Genomic DNA, 23,338 nt, shown 5'->3' with positions numbered 1-23,338 from the left:
ACAGAAGGGGAGAGTGCTTGAGTAAAAATGTAAGAAGGAAACCACAATTTTTCCTTATTTAAAAATGTTATCAACATCGGGGGGGGGGGGAGGGGAATTGAACAGCTTTCACAATGGTAAATATATTTTTGAAAACTTGCATAGTATTTTTTTAATTTTGAATTTTCATTGAAAGTCAAAATATTTATTCAGCATTGTCACTGATTCTTCAGTGCCCTTAGATTTATTTATGGAAAAAAAAAACAAAAAACATATCTGAGAGTTGACACAAAATGAGATTAGCTGGCCAAAATCCACCAAATTCAATATGAGTATTTCCAGCAACTACAGCAGCCTTTGGGTTGTCTAGACTATTGAGTATTTTCGAAAAAAGTGGCCTTGTTCCGAAAAAACTTCACCTGCATCTAGACTGCCATTGTGTTCTTTCAAAATTAAATCGAAATAACATGGCAGTTTATTTCAAAATTGGTAAACCTACTTTTACCAGGAAGAACGCCAAAAAGCTCTTTCGAATAAAGGTGTTCGTTAACTCAAATGGCTATTTCGAAAGATAGCATCCAGATTGCCTGGGTGCTCTTTTTCGAAAAGGCAAATAGTTTTTCAAACCCCTTTTGACTGTCTAGACAATCTCTTTCGAAAGAGGCTTGTAGTCTAGACGTACCTTAGAGTAGGACATATTCAGCGACATGAGTAATAATTAAAGGCCTCAGTGACACAGTCAAGAATAGATTGTGTTCTGAAAACTGACCTTATTAATCTGTTTAAGGTGATCGTCCAAGTTAAGTTTGAAGCACGTTGTTATGCCAATGTAAAGTGTCATTTAACATTATTTTGCAATGTCCTCTTAGTACTAAATTCACTTTAAAAAGTTCTAAATAATAGAGAATGGATTCAGTTAAATAAGAAAACAAAGCACAGTTTCTTCAGATTAGTACATCTTATTAAATAGTTTATATTATTTTGATTAGTGGGCAGGAGGAACAATGAACCTCTCATGGAACCTGCATAAATCTTGGGCCCTATGGAAAGGACAAAGCACAGGACTCCCCATGCAGGAAAGATTAGACTACCTTTTCTTTGGCAAAATAAGCAATAAGACCTAAGTGTAACCAAGGCAGCATTTCACTAGATTTCAAGCAAAACTGCCTGTCAACGAGAAAAAATCATCTGTGTACTCAACAGGAAAACCACAGCTACTAAAGATTGTGCTTACTGTAAGCTAGGCACTCCTGAAATAAAATGAGATTTTTAAGTAAGTTTCATTTTTATTTAACACTAAATCCATGGCAGAAGAGAGGATTCAGTCACTTCTGAATAAACTCTCGCCACTCTCCCAAACAAACACAAAAATGTCAAGTGTTGTGCTTTGAGGCTGCAGGTAAACACAAATCACAGTCAGGTGAGGCAAAGCAGAATACAGTAAAATAAAAGCCACTTCACCCCCTCCCACCCAGCCAACTTGTCCATAATCCCAGTCGCAAGCGTCTAGGCTTTGTGTCTGATTGACAAACATTTCAGAACCAGTTTAAATAATTTCAGTGTTCTTTTTTCTCCACCAGGAGGTAGGGACTGTGGAGGGAGCACTCATTTCAGATATACTTGTGAGATTTGTATTGAGTGAACTATTACTACTACAGGTGTCCTGTTCTGTTATGTTTGAGAAAATCTCTACTCATATTCACCACAGAAGCTAAGAGGGAAAAGAATCACCAATTTCATATAGGTTTTGCACTTAAGCCTGTCAACTATATATTTTTCTTCACAATTCTGAACTACTTACATTCACATCAGCTGTTCGTCATCCTCAAAATAATGGAGATCATTTCAGTCGCCTTTCCTTCCTCGAATATGCAACAGCAGTTATGTTACCGATATACTTCTTCAGAGCAAAAAATAGCAATGCGGAATATTTTTATTCAACCAATAAGGCTTGAAGATTTATCATGTATAATCAGAAATTACAACTTGCTTTCATGATAATAAAAATGTCATTATAAAGAATTAACCAGCTACAATTTGGAAGAAAAAAAAAGGAAAGCCCACTGTGCTTGAGATATATAAAGAGAATAGGCAAAATCCCTCACTGGTATAACTATACTGAAGCCAATGGAGTTAAATTACAGCCATTTTATGGACAAAGAGTAAGATAGGAGCAATACAGGACTTAAAGCCTTGGTGTATGTGGGTGTCTGTAATCTTGAGTGGCTCGATAGTTTGCTGCTACCCTCAGACTTATTTAGAATCTCTGGGGCCCTCTCTCTGTTCTAGTAGCTTCCCCAGGCTGCCCTATGGGCAACAGTGAAGATCAGAATTTGCACAGGGTTGAAATGTGCTTCCTGCTACCAGCCCCACTCGCTACACCTGGGTTTGCAATGGGGAGCTCCGCAGCCTGTTTTAGGCTTGTCTTCCACAGTGTCTGTGCCAGGAGAAATTCGTCTCTTCCTGCCCCTAGACAAAACTGGGCTTCTAGACTCATTTACACAGTTTTGGGCCCTTAATCTGGCATAAAGGAACAGGGATAAAATTATCACCCAATGCGTTTAATCCTTAAAAACTATCATGTACAAAATGGAGCTAAAACCCCTCTGGAACTAAGTAGTGAAAATGAAGAATAAAAGAAAATTGTTTAATTATGGTACAAGTAAAGAGGATGAGCTAGAAGTCAGCCTGATTCTAATTTCTGAGCAGGATGCAACCTCCTCTATGTATTATTAAAAGCCATACAGAAATCTTGTATATAGTATAGTAAACTATTGGAGCATGATATTCAGCAGAGCTAAAATAAAGCAGGAATTAGGGAGTGACACAGAGGCACTAAAATCCCCTTTTCACTAATGCTGGGCCAGCTGGAGGCCAAAATAGTCTCTGGTAAAATTTAGGAGCAATGTACCTCTGTCAGCTCCAATGCTACCATAGGGATGATAGTGCCAGCTGGACGTCAGCCTAGTGACATGTTCTCTGCCATGCCTTGTATACAGAACTGGAGTGGGCAGTAAGTATGATAAAAAAGATCTACATTTCCTGAGGATTCCTCCTGTCTAACATGGAATTCTCTGCTGCTCCTTTCTGACTCTATCCAATAGGAGACCATAACAAATCCTCAACAGAATACAAAGACCCTAAGCTAGTGTCCATACCCACATTCTTCCTTGAGTTTTGCTTTATTTGTAGTTCAAAAGCCAGTAACACAACACAAAACTCAGGCTAAACATGAGCTACACTGGACACAATGAATTAGCAGAATATTAAGAAATCTTAGGGAATCCTGCTGAATTGGTGGGTCCCTGATGCTTCTTACTTGTCCTATGGGCCTACATTTGAATTTTGGTCTAATGTTACTGTATTTGGTAATATTTGTTGTAATAACTATAGCAGCAATAATGATAAAAATCAGATACACCTTGAAAGCTTCAAAAAATTTAGTAGTTTTAATGTCTGTGTAGTGGGAAAACAAGAAGAAGAGTTTTCGGATCACACAGACAATGATTCTAATGTCATAAAAGTTCTACTTTGGGGATTATTCTAGCAACTTCAAAGAAAGAAAATTTAGACTGTACAGTATACCATACGCGTGTGACAGTTCTGTTCTTTACTATAGTTTCAGCCAATTGCCTGGTACTGAAGTTAGGTTTAACAGTCTGTAACTATCTCTAGAGACTCTTTTAGGTATATGCATTACATCAGCTAGCCTCCAATATATCATCAACCATTCTGAAGGAATGTAACCTTAAATCAGGTTACATGATTTAAGGTTACATTCCTTAAGAACAGTTAATGATATATTACTTTTTATTGGTTTGTTTCAAAACCATCTCTATTGACACCTCCATAAGGAATAGTTCCTCAGATCTGCCACCTAAAAAAAGTGGCTCTGGTGTGGGGATTTCCCCCATATCCTATGCTGTGAAGACACATGCAAATAATTTATTTAGTTTCTCTGCAAAGGCCTTGTCTTCCTTGAGTGCTCCTTGAGCAACCTTGATCTTCCAGTGACCTCATGACAAGTTTCCTGCTGTTGGTATATTTAATTGTTTGCTGTTACTTAAACTAGTTGCCTTTCAAATTCTTTTTTGGCCTATCTTCATATTTTTACAGTTGAATTGCCAAAGTTTATGCTCCTTTTTACTTTCCTCACTATGATTTGACTTTTCATTTTTAAATTATCTCATTTGGCCTCTAACTAACTAACTAACTAACTAACTAACTAACTAACTAACTAACTAACTAACTAACTAACTAACTAACTAACTAACTTCCTTCCTTCCTTCCTTCCTTCCTTCCTCAGTTTGTGAATTCTAAAGGCTTGGTGATAATTACTGACTCATTATCAGCACAGAGAAAAAAATTAAGTTGCTTCATTAATTTAAAAAAATCACATTGTTAACTAACCCTATTAAGCATGGTGGGATTCTGAGGAACTAAGTGGGGTGAGGTGACAAAATGTGTACAGTATAGTCATTGGAAAAACTCAGGTCTCATTGAAGGGCCACATTCACATGATATTCATTGTGAGCAGAGGATGTTCAAGGTAATCTGCTGCCTGAGGGAAAATTTCAGTGTGCTGTTCCCCTCCTCCACCCTAAATCACTAGCATCTGACTTTTTTTTTTTTTTTTTTTTTGAGGAGGGGAGATTATGAGAGCCTTCAGAAATGGTGAGGATGGATGCAGTGCCATACATTCAGGGTGGCTTGGCCACCCCCCTCCATCATGAACATATGGGTAGGGGTGGGACAGGAGAATTGGGCCAAATGTGAGAGGCTATGTCTACACTGGCGGCTTCTTGCACAAGAGAGCATCTACACTGCCATGTCCTTTTGCACAAGATGTGTTTTTGCACAAGAGCATCTACAGCAGCGTGGATGCTCTCTTGCGCAAGAAAGCTCTGATGGCCATTTTAAACATAGGGGCTTCTTGCGCAAAAAATTCATGTTGCCTGTCTACACTGCCCTCTTGTGGAAGAGCTCTTGCACAAGAGGGCTTATTCCTCATGGGGAGAGGAATAACTCTTCCGGAAGAAGCTCTGTTTTACAATGCTAGACTGTAAATTTACTTGCACAAGAATGCTCATGCAGTGCAGACAGCAAGCAAGTTTTTGTGCAAGAACAGCTGTTCTTGTGCAAGAAGCTGCCAGTGTAGACATAGCCAGAGAGTGGTGGTGAGACCCTGCACAGTGTCTCAGGGCTATTCAAGCCTGGCCCTGCTTCCTCTGCCAGCATATTCCAAGAGCGTTAGGAGGACAAGTCCCATTACAAGTCCTTGGGATTTGTGTTTCTGACTCAGGTTGGTTAGTCTGAAAACATGTCCCATCCAATATCAAGTAAAATACTTAAATAAAAATGAGAGTGAAAATTATTACTGTGCTGCAGGGACATGCCAGCCACCTCCAGGACCACAACTACCATCAGGTGCAATAGCTGCACCTGACTCATTTATAAGAGATGTTATAAGTGAACTTTAAACCACACATTGCAAATTTAATCATGCGGTGGTTACTTGATGTACCTGTTCTAAAAGTATATAAAGTAGTGAGGTGCCATCTTTCCAAGTTAGAGGTCTTGTAAGAAAGAACAAATATTATGGTACTCAGAAGAGTTACTGCAATGACACTTCATAACACTTGGATGATTAGTAAAAGATGGCTGTTTGAGTTTAACTTGGCTACTGAGTAAGAGCATGTTGTCATGGGGTATGTCTACACTACAGAGTTTTTTGGGGAAAACGGCTGTTTTTCTGAAAATAATTCAATTACGTCCACACTGCAATCACATTCTTCTGAATGAAAATTGAAAGAACAGAGGGGTTTTTCAGACATTGGTAATCCTCATTCTACGAGGAAGAAGCATTTTTCTGAAAGAGCCCTTTTGGAAAAAAAGGCGTGTGTGGATGGGAAAGAGGGAGTTCTCTTGAAAGAAGAGGAAAGAGGAAAACACATGGGTGCGCTGGTCCATAGTAATCACAGCTGAAATGTGAGATAGCATCCATTCAGTGTGGATACTATCTTTCAAAAAAGCAGATCATTTTTTGATGCACTTTTGCTGTGTGGATTCTCTCTTTTGGAAGAAGTTTTTCTGAAGATCTCTTCCGGAAAAGCTTCTTCCGAAAGAAGCCTGCAGTCTAGACATAGCACATATTTGAGTTATTGTTTTCCTTCATGTTTTATGCATCCAATTAAAATGCAAATTGAATGTGGGAAAGAGGAATTAAGTTATTGGAACAAAACTCCAGACTTTTGTGAGTTTTTTTAAATGATAAACCTGGAAGGCTGGCTTAATCAAACATCCAGTTGACATAGATAGCAATGGTTTTATTGCCTCAACATTTTACTGAGCTGTAAGACAGAAGGAGCAGTTGGATAAAAAGAGAGGGAGCTGTCAGTTCTAATTGTAGTTGTCACAGGCATTGTCAGTAATAATACTATCCAAGCCCTATTGAAAATTTAGTTTTGTTTGAATTGAAATTAATGATATTACACCAATAGCAGGAATAATTGACTCACAAGCTTCAGAGGGGTAGCCGAGTTAGTCTGTATTTGCAAAAATAACGAGGAGTCCTGTGGCACTTTAGGATATGTCTATGCAGCGGTGCTATTTTGGGATAATGTCCATTATTCTGAAATAGTGTTCTGTGTATCTTAACAGCAAGCCCATTATTTTGAAATACATTTGAAATAATGGGCTTCTTATTCCAGCTTCCTGTAAACCTCATTGCACAAGGATTAAGAAAGATGCTAGAATAGTGATTTATTTAGAAAATAGCGCTGTGTAGACAGCCCCAAATTTTGAAATAAGCTATTCTGAAATAAGCTACACAATTTGCATAGCTCAACTTGCATAGCTTATTTCGAGATATACGCTACAGTATAAACGTACCCTTAGAGACTACAAGATTTATTAGGGCATAAGCTTTCATTTACCCAAGTACTTTCTTTCTTTTGTTGTACTTATATATTCACATCTCTGTAAACTCCACTCCAACTCATCTGATGAAGTGGGTTTTACCCATGAAAGCTTATGCCTTAATAAATTTGTTAGTCAGTATTTAGATCAGCACATACATTCTCTCTCCAGCTTTTCATGAGTAAGTTCTTCCCCTTTTAACTGAACTTCTAAAGGTTGTTTCAATTGGCAGATGGGGTATGGAAAAAATGGCAGAAAAGAAGAAACCCCCCTCTCTCTCTCTCTCTCTCACACACACACACACACACACACATCAAAGAGACAAAGAACCTGTTGAAATTCACACATCATTAGGTTTTCTTTTCCAAAATATTGCCCCAAATGTATTTTCTACCTATAGCTTTCCTTTTAAGGCATGTTTACCTACTGATGTTGTACAACTTTAACTGTGTTATGTTAAATATCTTCCCAAAAGGGAACACAACAGTATGGCTGCATACAGGAACTTGGAAGAAGTACATGTTGAGAGAACCCAATGTATGCTAAGGAAAGAATAAAGCCTGAATTTTGCACTGTGTTTGTTCCCCCTCTTTATGTTCACAAACAAAACTACCAATATGGTTAAAAGAGTACAAGTAGATACATTCATATCACTTTAAATGTGCTTATACAGGTACCATTACAGCTTTCAGACAGGAAAGGGAATCAGTTATACCCGTATATGATGCCTTTTAACTAAACCCATACATGAGATAGGATCAGTATAAATATTTTGTTAAAATAATCAAAGCTCTAATCAACACATTTATATTGGCATCAAACTTTGTGCGGACCAAGGCCCAAAGAGGACATTTCAAATTATTAACTCTTGTACTGCAAATATAACAAAATTAACTACTGCTTGACATTGTCAATCTCATCACATGGAGATGGGCTACAGCTCTCAGAACTTGCACTATGGCATAAATAATTATGTTACAAGCACTTACACAAACTTTCAGCCCTGCCTCCATCCAAAGTTTACAAAAGTACAAGCACCACTAGCTAAATTATGCATAGAGACCTATTCATATCTCTCAGTCAGTAGATGCAAGCAAGAGATGCTTCTGAATCAGGTCAGAGATATAAAGTGAACTTCAAATGTGTTGGCTAGTACTCGATGAAAAGCTCAAGAAATATAATCATACAGATGGATTTCCTTTCATTTGTAGATAACCAAAAAAAAAAAAAAAAAAGTGAGGTCCATAGAATGACATATAATAGTTGCAAAACTGAGTACTATTGTTCCTAAAATATCCTAGAAAAGGATGAGTATTCCTATGGCACCTTAGGGTATGTCTATACTATGGAATAAGGTTGAATTAAGATAGACAACTTCAGCTATGTTAAATGCGTAGCTGAAATCGAAGTATCTTAACTCAACTTTTGATGTTGTCCACACTGCAGGAAGTCAAAGGAAGAACACTCACCCTTTGACTTCCCTTACTCCTCTTGGAAGCAGGAATACTGGCATCGACCAGAGTGCCCTTCTCAGTTTGAATTAGCGTGTCTTCACTAGGCCCGTTAATTCAAGATCCTGGAAGATCGACAGCAGCAGCTTCAATATTTTCTGTAGTTTAGACATACCCTTAGAGACTAACAAAAGCCACAGGACTACTCATTGTTTGTAACAGAGTAACATGGCTACCCTCTGACACTTTTTATCCTAAGAAGGGACAGAGAAAAAAGTTATGGAGAAAAAAATAGTAAACAAGGAATGTAATATAATTCATTGTCAATATAAATGGTATTATCTGTTGCATTAGTACAGTTTAGCTAATCTTTATGTTTTATTGAACCATTTTTAACTTTATTTCTGTAGTACTGAAACATGAGACAAAAAAAGTTTTCCCAATTATTCTTTCTGAAAACAAGCTGCAGCAGGACTTGTGAATCGTACTGTTTAGGACTGCGTAATAATAGGTAATAAAGGAGCAATATATGGATGTGTCTAAAGAACAATGCAGTTTTGCCCTGGAAAAGTAACTGAAACACCTGGGCTTTGCTTAATTTAATTATGTTAGCAGAGTCGCTAGTGAACTTTCCAAATATTTAATACAGGTAACATAAGCAAATTAATGACTGAGCACACAGAATTGAGCATATGTGAGAGAGAAAGAATATGAACAGTAAAATAGAAGGGAGCTATGGTGATTCTGTCTGTGTAAGTTGCTTGCTGGAGAGAAAGGCTATGTCTAGACTGCAAGCCTCTTTCGAAAGAGGCTCTTTCGAAAGATACTTTCGAAAGAGCCTCTTTCGAAAGAGAGCGTCTAGACTGCACGTTGAACTTTCGAAAAAGCGGCTTGCTTTTTCGAAAGAAAGCATCCAGTGAGTCTGGATGCTCTCTTTCGAAGAAGCCCTATTTACATTGAAGAACGCCTTCTTTCGAAAGAGGAACTTTCGAAAGAAGGCGTTCTTCCTCGTGAAATGAGGTTTACCGCCATCGAAAGAAAAGCCATGTTTTTTCGATTTAATTTCGAAAGAATGCGGCTTGAGTCTGGACGCAGGTGAGGTTTTTTCGAAAAAAGGCTACTTTTTTCGAAAAAACCCCTGAGTCTGGACACAGCCAAAGAGATACTTATGTTCATACATAATGGCTACGTCTAGACTGGCATGATTTTCCACAAATGCTTTGAATGGAATAGTTTTCCATTCAAAGCATTTGCGGAAAAGAGCATCTAGATTGGCACGGACGCTTTTCCGCAAAAGCACATTGTTCTTTAGACACATCCATATATTGCTCCTTTATTACCTATTTTCACGATCGGGGCTTTTTTGCGAAAAACAAATCTGAGCTGTCTACACTGGCCCTTTGCGCAAAAGGACTTTTGCCCGAACAGGAGCAGCATAGTATTTCCGCGAGAAGCACTGATTTCTTACATGAGATCGTCAGTGTTCTTGCAGAAATTCAAGCAGCCAGTGTAGACAGCTGGCAAGTTTTTCTGCAAAAGCAGCTGCAGGATCAAGGCTAATATATTTTGAAATCAAGAAATATTTTTCCACAACACAACAGAATCAAATATACACACCATGCCAATATTTGATCCAATGGGAGGGGGCAAGGAGCAGTGCACCAGAAAATAAGACACTCCCCTCTCAGAATGAACAGAGGCATTGAAGGGTCATAAAAGCAAGCACATGTCTAGAACAACAGAGGTCAGACTCATCTGACCTCCCATAATCACTGCCATGATATGGCAGGGCGGGGGTGGGGGTAAGGGGAGGGCTGAATAACAAACATCTATACCACACTGGCACTTGTGAGCTGACACCTGACATGAATAAAACTTTTCTCTGAAGATCATTGCTGGGCCACCAGCAAAGTGGTACAAGTAGCTGTGGTGATGATCTGTGCTTACTGCTAATAAACCTCAATTAATTAATTAATAATAGACCCCTAATAATTGCATTCTCCAATGATCTCCTCTCATTTTGTCTTGAATTTGCAGGCTCTGTAACTGGTCACCAGGATCATCTCCAATAGCACTCTGCCAACAGTTATCACCAGATAAATACACCACTCCTTTGGGTGTCAGTCTTGCACTATTGAGTCACTGGTGTGTATGGAGAAGAAAAAAAAGGAAGCAACTTTAAACTTACCATTTTTTTTTCATTTTCAAACTTTCATGAGGTGGACTCATGATTTCAAATGAACAAATTACTTTTTTCCCTTGGTTCTTTAGGTGACTATTTGTGTTTTGTGAACCACTAAAATGCAACACCCTAAGACACCACACAAAGGCATTGCGCCCTTTTGCACTGACCTACATATTTTTCCTATGTTCATTGTGAAAATTAGACATTTTTGATCTCTTACATGTGGTACAGCAAACATAGTGATGGAGATCACAATGTCGATAGGCTAACATTGTGGCATCATAACAAAACAGCAGCTCTGACTTTATGATGTCTGGATTCCACTCCCAACCTCATAGCTCAGGACCATTTCTAGTTATAACTATGCCATAAGCATATAATGGGTCTCTTATGATAGCAGTTTCTTTTTCCACCTGTTCTACATCCATTAATACAATGTAACCATGTGGTAATGCATGTGTGGTTTGAAAGAATCATCAATGAAAATATACTCCTGACAGGTTTCCCATTTATTTCTTAGCCCTCACACCGCGTGTGTGGCAATTGTAAATAGCCATTGAAGTGTCAATTGAGAAACATTGGGAAAATGCATAAATTTAGCAATACAATGTAGCTGAAAACATGACTTAAAGCCGACCTATTATTAACCAGTTTCTAACCCTAATAGATGCTGAATGTCTTCAGCTTCAGTGGAAACAGTGAGAGCTGAGAGCATTCAATGCTTTGGAAGTCTGCGTCTTTGGTCATCAACAGTGTTAAAAAAATACCAGTGATATTTACTCAAATGAGAAAGTTCACAGCCTTGTCTTCATGACCTTGTGTTTGCATTCAAAGAATATTCTAGGGATCAAGCTTAGGAATATCCATGGAAATGGAGATTTTTAAAGCAACTATCAGGGAATATTCAAGGAAAACAAATTGTCAATTTGTAAACATGAGTACTTGCCCCAGACAGAATCCTGATCCTAGTCATCTGATCTTGATGTACAAATAAAGCCAATTGATAAAGCCCTAGTGTTGAATGTCATACAGTTAATATTTCCAAAGTATTGTCATCAGTCACTACCAACTAAGATTTATGCATACAAATGGGTTTGCAAATATTTTCTTATAACAAACACATTTGCAAAAAAGTAAACAATGTGGAAATTTTTCATAAGAATAAGATACAGAAGGACAGATCCTGTCACTCATAGTTAGACACAATTCAGTATGATCTATGTCAATCTCAGTGGGACTATTTATGGAGTAAAATATTGAGTAAGGGTTGCAGAATCTATTTCCTAACTAGGTGAATAAATTATTCACTGAAATGTATTCACTCAGCTCTAATGAGCTGAATTAATAAACTTGGGCTTTAGGTATAAAATGAATCCCTCTTTTTTTGCTGTATATGTTTATTGTGACATATTATGGAGCTACATAGAGACCAGTTGCGAATAGGGCCCCATTGTACTAGTCACTGCACAAATACAGTTTAGTAAACCATCCCTGGCTCAAAGAACTTACAGTCTCATAGAAACTTGTATTGGTATTATGATATTGATAAAAAAATAAAGCTGAAAAATGTGGCAAACAACATATATGTGGAAACACAAGCATTAGTGTTTGTATAACATATAAAAATAATTTATTTCACTTAATTAATTTTCAAAGATTTTGTCAATAAATTATTAATGGTGAAGACTTGTGATTTTATCGTGTTAATACCTAAATTTTCCACTTGAAATCTAAACATTTTAAAATGTGACCTTGTTAATATCATTAGCATGCTTCCATATTAAAGGGGTTTTTTTTTCAGTAAACAATTATCAAATACAAATAGATGCAGTGAAGGCTTGCCAAAACCTCTTCATATCTCCATTTTGGCTGCCCATTCTCTTCTCTCATCAGTCTATGCTGAACAGAAGATTGTTCAAGAAAGGTTAGAAATTAAACATTATTTCTGAACATGAAACTAACTTGTTACAAGGGAAAATAAGCTTTGAATTTGGGCTACATTGGGGTGTCATTATTCTATTCCAAATAGTCTGATACACAATGAGCTATAAAACTCATCCATTGCTTTAATACATTATTTGTGTCCTGATTTTGTTAAGTGTTGAGTACCCCCCATTTGTATTTCCTGTTGGGTGCCTTGGCTGGAAGTTGAGGGCATATAGCACATCCCCCAAGAAGTAAGTCAGTCAAGAAGATAATTGTTACTATGGTATCTAAGAGGCACCTCATAAGCAATTTCCTCTTCAAGAAAGGACACATTGGATTAATTCCACTTTATAGCAAACATCACAAGAGCATCATCTTATTATGAATCATTTTAAATAATTGTGTACATGTATTCTAAAAAAGCTATGACCATAGTATGGAATAATTTCTACGAGAATGTTGTTGCAGCTATGCTATACATTATTTCTCCACTTAATCACCATAGAAACTTCGGTGTATATTTGTTATTTATGGGGAAAAAAAACTTTTAAAACAACTGAAAATCTGCCTGAAGCAAAATACTATACCCCCAGTCACAGAACATGAGAGACCTTGCCTTGGATTAAGTCTGAGCTGCTGTAACTTCTAATACTGCTATAATTGTTTAATAGTCTCACTGGTGTTAATCATCATGCTTTGTATAAAAGCTTGCTTTCACAGCTCTTTAGCAATTCTAAAGAAACAAAGCTGCCTTTGCAGAGATATTCAATGATTGGCATTTTCAGATTAATTCAGTTAGTACTGCAGACCCGCTTTTAGCTTAAAGCAGCACACAAAACAAGCTTACGCTAATGTCAAAACTGACTCTAAAAGGAACATCAAGAACAGAGTTCTTCTGGAAGGTTCCCATTGCAGTATATAGTTCACAAGATTTTTTTGCTTGGTAATAGCCTCAAATCTTTTTGTTCTTAACTTCTTACAGACTGAAAGCTGCAAAACCAAAAGATTATTGGTGTTTGAAGATAGGCAGCCAGCATCTCAGCTGGCATAAAGACAATGGAGTTATTCTAATTTATACCTGCTAAGCATCTGTTCTGCAAGATGTTGTAATTCATTGGAAAACTGACTCCAATTATAAAGGAGTATTAATGAGTTGCAGTGTTTTTCACAATTCCTTCTGCTGAAGGAATGTGAAATGCAGAAGGACTGCAGGTACAGCCTGGCTGCAAATAAATGTCCTATTTAAAAATGAGGGCAAACTGTATTGCTGTAAAGGAGTGAAACGGCTGCTTAAATTAAAATTGTAGAAACTATAAAGTCCTTGTGATATTCGTTCATGTCCAAAATTTACAAGGCATGCACAATAGCCTGGATTTGTATTCTTGTAACTATTCACATCAGAAAAATATGGAAATGTTTACTATAGGAATAAGTAAATACAATGTGCCTAATGCTGAATCTACTTAGTTTGAAATTAGGAATAAAACTCAGTTCATCTGAGGTCCTTGTTCTGAAAGGTACTGTTGTGCACAAAGCAGATGTTGCCTGCAAGCAACTGGCAATGGGAAAATGTCAGTATATTTGCATTCATTGCTTCCCATTCTTGACTATGAGCTGAGGTGTTTGGGAGGAAAATGCAGCCTTAGTTTGCAGTAAGGAAGAAGCAGAAGGATACTCTCAGACTGAGAAGAAGGAAGAAATTATGCTTCTTCTGTGAATGATCTCACCTGATACTAAAAAGAAACCCTTCCTAGTCCTCAAGGGAGGGTAATATAAAAATGGATACTAGACCCCAGCGGCTACAATTCAGGAAATAAAGATGCTTCCTCCCTTCAGTCTCCTTCACGTTACAAAGAGCTCATCTTGCATGCAACTACACTAACTCAAAATAAGCTATGCAATTTGTGATATGCAAATTTTGAAGATTTAAGTGAGATAATTTTGAAATAGCTTATTCTGAAATTTGTTGCTCCCTACACAGTGCCAAATTTTGAAATTTAGTGCTATTCCAACAAGTCCCTTAACCCTTGTGGAATGAACATTATAGGGATGCTGGAAGAGCATGCCCATTATTTCAAAATATATTTCAAAATAACGGGTACATTTAAAAACATGGAATAGTTTTTTGGGACAATTCCAGTATCTCGAAATAGTGCCACTGTCTAGACATAGCCCTTTGATGTCTGAAGCTTTTCCAGCTCTTCTTGTCTCTTTTACCAATAGATGTTGGTCCAGTAAAAAATATTACCTCACCTACCTTGTGTCTCTCAGTATTTCTTCACATCATGCAGGTAATGCATAACTTTAACTACCCTTGCCAAGACACTATATAGAGCTTTTGTGTTTTTCCATGAGAAATTGACAGAGTCAGGTAACAGATTAGTAAATATCACCAGTAAATACAGGTTGCTGAGTAAGCAAAACAATGGCTGTTCATGAGTGTTGATCTTCCTCCTCATGTTTGCTTTTAATACTGCACATGAGGGAAGGCAGAACTGTCCCTGTTCTTTTCTGGAAAAACAAACCAAAAAATTACAGAATCCAGACATACAATCAGCCCAACTAGGAAAATACTTGTAGGAGAACACTCACAGACGAGCTCTACAGTTTGTGAGAAAATCTCAGGATCAGATCATTATCATCATCCTAAGCACTTCCATAGTACTGTAGGGCTGATATTTTACAATCAGCCTAAGGGGTTTGAATGTCCTTTAATTTTTAATGGGAATCAAGCATCCAAACCCCTTGCTTGGCTTTGAAAACTCTACTTTAGAAAGCAATAAACAAGAATCAACAAATTAATGCCTAGCATGCATCAGGATAACTATGGTTTTCACAATATGCAGGAGCATTACCATGAATATTCTGTTTTAGAGAGTGGTGTGTAAATTCCTTAAATTTACCTATTAAATATAGAAAGTTATTTCTTTCTAGATTGGCAGCCTCTTCAATGTCATTTACTCCTACCTTTATAATGTTCCTTCTTGGGCAATTTGATTTTGCTTTGGTTACCTGCTACCCCTAACCTTTGACCTAAAATAATATCTTGCATGCCCTCTCTAATCCAGGTGCTTGTTTTCCCCTAACCCCCAATTTTAGTTATTTTTGGATTTACTGATTATGCTCTTTTAGTATCTCTATGCCTTTCTGCTTTTCATATACATAGAATAAATCTTTCTGCTTTAAATTAGGATTTCATGAATGGATTCAAATGAAATAAAGACCAAACTGAATGTTCAGCCAGAAGTTAAACTGAATCCAAGCCTATTTTCAGTGTTGCTATGCTGATTTATATCAGCTAAGAATCTGCCCTTTATCTCTGATCTTTCTCCTGGACAATACAGATGTAATTCAGGCAATAACCCTGTTAACCATTCCTAGAGACTTGCTGTTGTAAGTTATGAGATACTCTGGCTCAGCTGACTGGAACTTTTATGACTCTGTAGCTTCACCAAAAAGCTACATAGATTTATTTTCCATCACACAATATGAGTAAAACCATAACGATCACAATGTTTTTTATATATGGGCAAAATGACAAAGAAAAGTCAAAACACTACACAAACACACACACAATTTCAGAAATCAATGTTTATTAACAGTATTGTTTTTCACAAAATTATTAAATGGACTCTTAGTCCCCAAATTCCTCTGAAACACAGAAAATCCTAGTCAATAAGTCCACAAGCACCAACCCTTTAAAATCAACCTTTAAAAATTGTTCACGGGCCCCTATTCCAGAGTAGACATAATTCCATTGGCATCTTTTACCCTAAAGAAATGTTTGTTGAACTGTTCATTTGAACACCTGTAAAAAGCTGGCCACTTATTAGTGCTATATTATTTTTACTCTCCCAGACAACCAATGGGAGGTACCTAAAAGTGATTCAGAAATAATCTTGTCAGTTCTTAGATAGCTGTGTAAATGAATTTTGCTAACTTCTTGTTCATTTTTAGCTTATAGAAAATGGGGTATATCCTCATTAGGTTTAAACTTATGTAGCTCCATCAAGTTAACTAATAACACCACAGTCTAGATCTAGACTTATACCAATTTACATGACCTCATGTTTTGAGACAACATTTCTATTTTTATAATCTTTCCTTTAAATGTGAACACTTGCAAATGGAAATATGAACAATTTTTAGGGTAGATTCTTGTTCCAACACAGCTAAACCAGTGCACAGTTCTTTTTTATAATATTATAAAATATATAGAAGTAAAAAAAAAGCTAGATTATTTCTTACCTTCTTGGAAAGCAGGCAAAAGCTATACTGTAGGTGGAATAGTGTACCAAGTAACAGATTTTTGTACACTCTTTCTTACTGGTGGTATGCAGTCTACAGGAAAAGTAAATATATTGATATGTACAATATGTTCACAATAGACTCTTTTTGTTTTGTCCTGTCACTGAGATCATAAAACTTGTTCGATTGAAGATCTGGGATTAGAAGAGTAACAGTGAAAAACTTGCAGTTATATGAAATGTACCGTGGATTAGAAATAAGCAAACCAGTTCACAGAAGTTCAGGTACCTCTGAACATAGGAGCAGCTGCCTAGATAAGATGAAAGGGACTGGTTGGCTACTTCCTGTCTGTACCAGCCCTGGAAGAGCATTGCTTTCATTCACCTTTCTCTCAGAATCCAGCCACCCTCCCCCATGCAATTGCTCTCGGGTTTTCCAGCAACACCAGCAGCCATTTAACGTTTTGCTCAGAAAGACGTAACAGGCAAGGTTATGTCAGTGATGTTAGGATTCAACACAAATGAAGAAACAAAAACAAATCAGCACAGCACGGTAGCATTTGCGCAGCAGTGTCTATAATTTTGTCTGAGACATGGGATGTTTTCATTTCTTATATGCCACTCACAGCGTGCTGATGGGAATCCACACAGCCAACCACATTCTTAACACACAAATGAGGATTGAAAGCTGTATTCCTATTTTATATTGCTTTTCTGAACTAGAGAGGTATGTCAGAATGGGGCTTTCATTTTTGATCTGATTATCCTATACTTGCAATAGAGCCACATATCTTGAATAATATATAATAAAGAATTATTTCAAAAAGGAATCACAAATACATCAAGTTTTGATACTTATAAAAGGCAACAATTACATCTCACTTAAAATCGCAAGCTACATTGATTGCCACATAATTTTTACTTCAGACAAAGTCAAAGGGAAGAAGTAATAGTCACTTTGGATGGATTTGTAGATGTACTGAGCAGCAAAAGTTTCCTTTTATTTAAACAGGATTTGTAATTGCTCAGACGTCTTAAGAACCAGGTCATTTTGAATGTTCTGCCATAGATACTTGGTCACACCATTTTTGTTGTTGTATCTCATCTGTCCCTCATCTCCAAGTGGATGTGGGGATCCCTAACTGAACAAAATACTTGTTCACACCACTGTTTTACTTCACTTGGCTTAATATGCCTGGTGTATATCATACTGATGGATTACCTCTGCTGCCCACTATAATGAACTATTAGACTACTTTGCAGCAAAGTCCATCCTCAATCAAAACACAAAATCTAAGCAAGGAAATCACAAAAGTGGGAAACAAAATGGCCAAAGCTATTTCTGTCCGTCCAACTTCTTGATTGATTTTAATAACATGTCAGAGGGTGGCATCTCCAGTTGGAGGGCAATCTACTGATTTCATCAGACACAAAATATCCATAATTTGTTCCTCCTGCAAAGAACTCAGCTTGCCAAAACACTGGCTCAGAAGTTCCAGCTCACAGTGATATACTATGTACTGTATGCTTCAGAGGATTTTGGAACAACAAAAAAGTCACATGTTAAAAATCTTTAGTTGGTAAGTTTAAGATAAGAAAGCAAGCTGTTCTCCTTGCAGCTACACACAGGAATCACATTGCCAGGTTAGTTAACATTCTCCATCCTATTTAGAATTGCTTCTTCAGGAATCAGCTATGATAGTCTGAGTAAATACCATTAGTCTGGTTCTATTACTTATTTTGTGGGTGCACTTTTTCACCATGAAAATTGCTATGGAAAGAAGACGCTGGAAAATCCCAAGAAAGGAAACAGTGTTGCAGTCACACTAATGAAGAAAAAACCCCCACAGAATACTTTGCTTCTCAAGGATTCCTAAATACTAGAACGCTTGAAAAGCAAATGGCCTGCCAGGAAGATCTACTCTTTCTAGCTTGTTAGAGGGACAATCCTCTCATTACCAAATCACGGAGATCTTGATTACCTGTTGCTGTATTTTGCAGAAAGCCATACATTTATGTAAGTGGCTAAGTATAAGCAGTAATTATATATGAATCCTCACCATAAGCCAAGTATAAGTTGGAGATTTTTGTTTTTGTTTATGTTTTGACATTCTACTCTTGCAGAGGAAACAGAAAAAATATTATGGATAAAGAAGTATGGGCATTCTCTATTCACTCAATTTGAGACATGATGAAGAGTGCATTTTCAAATATTGTGAAATTCAGCCAAAGAAACGCACGAGAGAGAGAGAAATGAACTTGTTAAAGGAAGAAAGCTGCTGTGCACCAATTTCTGCTCATCTTAAGCTGCTGTAGAACATTTTTAATGCAAACATGTAATAGCAGAACAAATTTGTTAAATGAGTAAAAGCATGCACATACCAGATGTAATGATTATCAGAACTGTTAAAAATGAAATCATTAAAGATTCAAAAGCTTGGTCTTAATGCATTCCATTGATCATGAAACCTCTTTCAATTCATATCAGGAGAGCATGCCTTGTGAAATTTCCTACCCCTCTCATATCCCAACCCAAGGTTAGTTGCGCCTACATCCTGGGTTATTTTTCTTCCTCCATGATAGCAGGACTGAGACTTATTGTGGAAATTTAAAAATGAGTGAAAAGACTGGTAGTGCAAAGTGCTGAGTGCTTCTCTACACAGCTCTGAGCACATTCAAGTCTCATTGGAGTTGGCGATGCTTAGCATTTCTGAGGAGTTGCCTAGCATCATGCAGGATCAAGCCCTTGCAGAATACAAATTATGCAGAAATGTTTTGTGTAAAGCATTGGCACAAGCGATGAGGAGTTCTGTGGCACCTTACAGACTAACAGATTTATTGGAGCATAAATTTGTTAGTCTACAAGGTGCCACAGGACTCTTCCTTGTTTTTGCAGATTCAGACTAACACAGGTACCCCTCTGATACGTTGGCACAAGTACTTTTGTAAGCCCAAAGGTTTCTTATCTTGGTTTCTTTTCTTTTTGGAATAAATGCCAGCACTACACATGGAAGGTTAGTGAAACCTTTCTTTCTTTCTTAGCTAAATAGTACGGTTCACCAACATCTGGTTTACTTGGGTTCAGTCATCAGTCACCCCAATGTTTGGAGGTACATGAATCTCATGCTGGTGATTCAGCACAGAACTACTCTCAGTATGAAATGTTCCACCTCCCCAAAATATAAATAGCACCCTCTCCATAAAATACTTGCATAAATTTCAAAGCAGTATATTTACCAGGAAATACCGCTGAAAATTGAACTTGCAAACAAAACTGTGCCTACTCACGTAGAACAACTAAAACTTTCTATGTGAAAATTAGATCTGCATCCTAAGGCTTTGTCTATACTACGAACTTTTTGTGGAAGAGGCAATGCAAATGAAGTGCTTATTAGCATTTTTTCATGCTTCATTTGCATAGTATCTTCCGATCCTTTTTGCGCAAAAGCAAGCAGTCTGGATGTGTCTGTTTGGCACAAAACCCCTTTTCTGCACAATCTTGTTTTTGTGCAAAACGGATATGTCCACACTGCTTGTTTTTGTGCAAAAACCTCTTGCACAAAAAGGAACAGAAGAGACTATGCAAATGAAGCATGAGAAAATGCTAATGAGCGCTTCATTTGCATTGCCTCTTCCACAAAAAAATGTAGTATAGACGTCGTCTAAGTCAGCACTTTCTAATACTGACTGCATGGGCTGTTCCTCCTCCTTCAACCCTCAGATGTTGCCTTCAGATGTAACACACTGTGTAATGATGTAAACTGGGAAATGACAATCTATGTTTTATTACCTTCGGGTGTGTCTAAACTACCTAGTTTTGTCGACAAAAGTGGACTTTTGTCGACAAAACTATACCAGCGTCTACACTACCACTGAGTTCTGTCGACATAACGTCGACAGAACTCAGCAGTTTTGTCGACGCTGGTAAACCTCATTTTACAAGGCATAACACCTTCTGTCAACAGAACTCTGTCGACAGAAGGTGTTATTGCCTGTAACATTGCGTCCAGACTATGGAGTTCTGTCAACAGCTTGCTTTGTCAACAGAACTCAATGTGTCTGGATGCTCTTTGTCAACGGAAGTTTTGTCGACAGTATCTTCCGTCGACAAAACGCGGTAGTCTAGACGTACCCTTCATGTTACCTCACAACAATTCAGAAATAAGGGGGCATTCACTGCTATCATTTCCAACCCCTCAGTTTCCTCCATTGATAACAATAACAGTAGCCTGCTCAATGGAACAAATATTAAAGCTGGTCACACACACACACACACACACACACACACAAAGAAGGAAAGTTATAGTAATTTTAGGGGGGAAATAATCTGTTGTTTTAATTAAACATTTAGAATTTCTTCTTTAAAATAACTAGCTTGTTTACAAAATGGGAGAGCAGGACTATTGTTTTTCTATATTTTTCAAGTATCAAAATTGAGAATTTTTCAATTAAGTTTTATTTCATCAACATTAGGAGGTATATTTTGTTAAATATTAACAATTTAGCTTTTAACAGCAAAAATGCTGCTAGTTTTTTTCCACAAGCGTTTTGTAGCTTTTTTATATTTGAATTTTTAAATATTTGTTGCTTTTTAAATAAAACAATTCTTATCTGTTAAAGCCATCGATAGCACCAAAAGAATAGTGGACATTTTGCCAATGTTTCTTTTAAACTAGCCAATTAGCCTGTCATAAGACGGGATTTTCAGGTCTCTCCTCCACGTTGGTCTTCTCTCCTGAGCCTCCCATCTCTTGCTCCATCTCTCTCTCCTCCTCCCACTGCCTCCCCCTCTCTCTCTCAGCTCTCGTCCACCTTCTGCCTCTCTCTCCATCTCGCTCTTTCTTTTCTCCTCCTCCTGCCTCTCACTTTCTCTCCACTCTTTTCTGTCTCCAACGGGGATGCATGTTTATCCAGGTCCCGCCCCCGGGCGTGTACATCACCGCCTTGCCCCCTTTCACCTCCTGCTGTGGTGCTCAGCTGACTTCTACGCTGCTCAGCTGGGCCGCCGCGCTGGAGCAAGTGGCGCAAATGGCATCTCCCTCCTACTACCTCACCCTCTCTCTCTCTCAGATCTTGTCCGCCCCCTGCCTCTCTCTCCGTCTCTCTCTCTTTATCTTCTCCCCCTCCCACCTCTCACTCTGTGTTTCTCGTCTCCTCCTCCCACTGCATCTCTCTCACTCTCTCTCTCACTGTCCTCCGCCTCCTCTGTTCTCCTCTCTGTCTCCTCCGCGTCCCTCTGTGTCTGCTCCACTTTCCTCCTTTTGAATCTGGCACCCTTTCCTGTCGTCAGAGACGCATGCTCATCCAGGCCCCACCCCCTAGTTGTTCCCTCTGGGCGGCACTGTTGCTGTGCTGCATGGAGAGCGCAGACCCCAAATGGCCGCTTGCGCTGCTTGCTTCTGCACGGCGGCCTGGCTGAGCGGTGCAGAAGTCAGCCAAGCGCCACGGCAGGAGGCAACAGCGCCGTCCAGAGGGAACAGCCAGTGTTTCAGCGTTACAGAGTCACAGACATTGGGCTACTATATACATGATATTTGAACATTGAAAAGTAAAATTTCAACATTTTTAGCAAAATTATCCAATATAGGTCCTATGAGTTTGATCCTATACTTACTGAATTAAATGGCAAAGCTCTATTTAATGTTAATGTCACAGGGAAATGATATTCAAACATTTTAAGCACATGAGTTGTCTAGTCAGATTATTTGATTTTCTAATAATTGTCATTAGTGCATGTGTTCTATAAAAGAAGAAGAAGAGATGTCTCTATTATTATGAACACAGAATAGCATTGTATGTGTATATATACACACACACGTAAATATATTCACTTCAAAGAAAATTTCAGTTTCTTAATTATATACAATTACACAGAATAGTATTTACAGAAGGGTTAACAAAAAATATAGTCATGCTCCTCCTGATGGGAGAACTTGATAAATGTACTTAGCTATTTAGAAATATGATATGCAAGTGAAAGAGAATACAAAAAAACCTTTCTCCCCATATATGTGTGTTTTATTATTATTAATAATAATAATTATAATAGTAATAATAACACTTTTTATTATTTTTTAATTATTATTATTCTTTCTGAATAAGATTTTGCCCTCGGGAACAATGCACTTTGGATTGACAAAAAAGTATAATAGATCAGAAATTGGTTTTTGAGGGTGGGATTTTTAAAGGAGATTAAGAGAGTTAAGTGCCTTTGAAAATTCTAGTCTATAACACAGGAATGGTTAAAAACTGTTTTTCCAAAGAAAACTCAATTTTAAACAAGACATTTTTCATGAAAAATCTCTTTTTTCCATTGAAAAATTTTAATTACAAAAATTCTAAACTGAATATTCAAAAACTGCAAAGGATTCAGTTAAGAAATACCACCAAGGGGCATAATGCAAATCCCAGAAGGTCCATAGTTGAATTCCATGAAATTCAGCCATTTCCATGCAGAGGGTTGAAAAGACAAACAGAAATCAATGGTCTCATGCATGAATGCAGTAGGAAGGAAGTTTTAGCTTTATTAGGAACAGGAGAGCCTTTAGGAAGAGAAAGATAGGCTTCACCTAAAACAAAATAGCACTAGATAGCTGGCACATGTAAAATTAAAAAGAGTTAGAGGATTTTTC

At 37.6% G+C, this 23,338-nt stretch overlaps 1 protein-coding gene and 1 long non-coding RNA gene across 2 annotated transcripts in view; one reads left to right on the top strand and one right to left on the bottom strand.

Moving 5' to 3' along the window:
• The window catches only part of GRM7 (glutamate metabotropic receptor 7), a 673,160-nt gene that overhangs the window by 37,129 nt on the left and 612,693 nt on the right, over positions 1–23,338 (bottom strand). The window contains exon 12 of the mRNA XM_075938705.1: positions 16,708–16,800. Within this exon, the coding sequence (XP_075794820.1) occupies positions 16,730–16,800 (71 nt within the window). The 3' untranslated portion in view covers positions 16,708–16,729. The remainder of the gene's footprint in view (positions 1–16,707; positions 16,801–23,338) is intronic.
• The window catches only part of LOC142830920 (uncharacterized), a 64,246-nt gene that overhangs the window by 24,531 nt on the left and 16,377 nt on the right, over positions 1–23,338 (top strand). The window lies entirely within an intron of this gene.

This window comes from Pelodiscus sinensis, chromosome 11, assembly GCF_049634645.1.
Source record: "Pelodiscus sinensis isolate JC-2024 chromosome 11, ASM4963464v1, whole genome shotgun sequence".
In the NCBI taxonomy this organism is placed as follows: domain Eukaryota; kingdom Metazoa; phylum Chordata; order Testudines; family Trionychidae; genus Pelodiscus; species Pelodiscus sinensis.
This window is presented reverse-complemented; position numbering and strand designations above follow the sequence as displayed.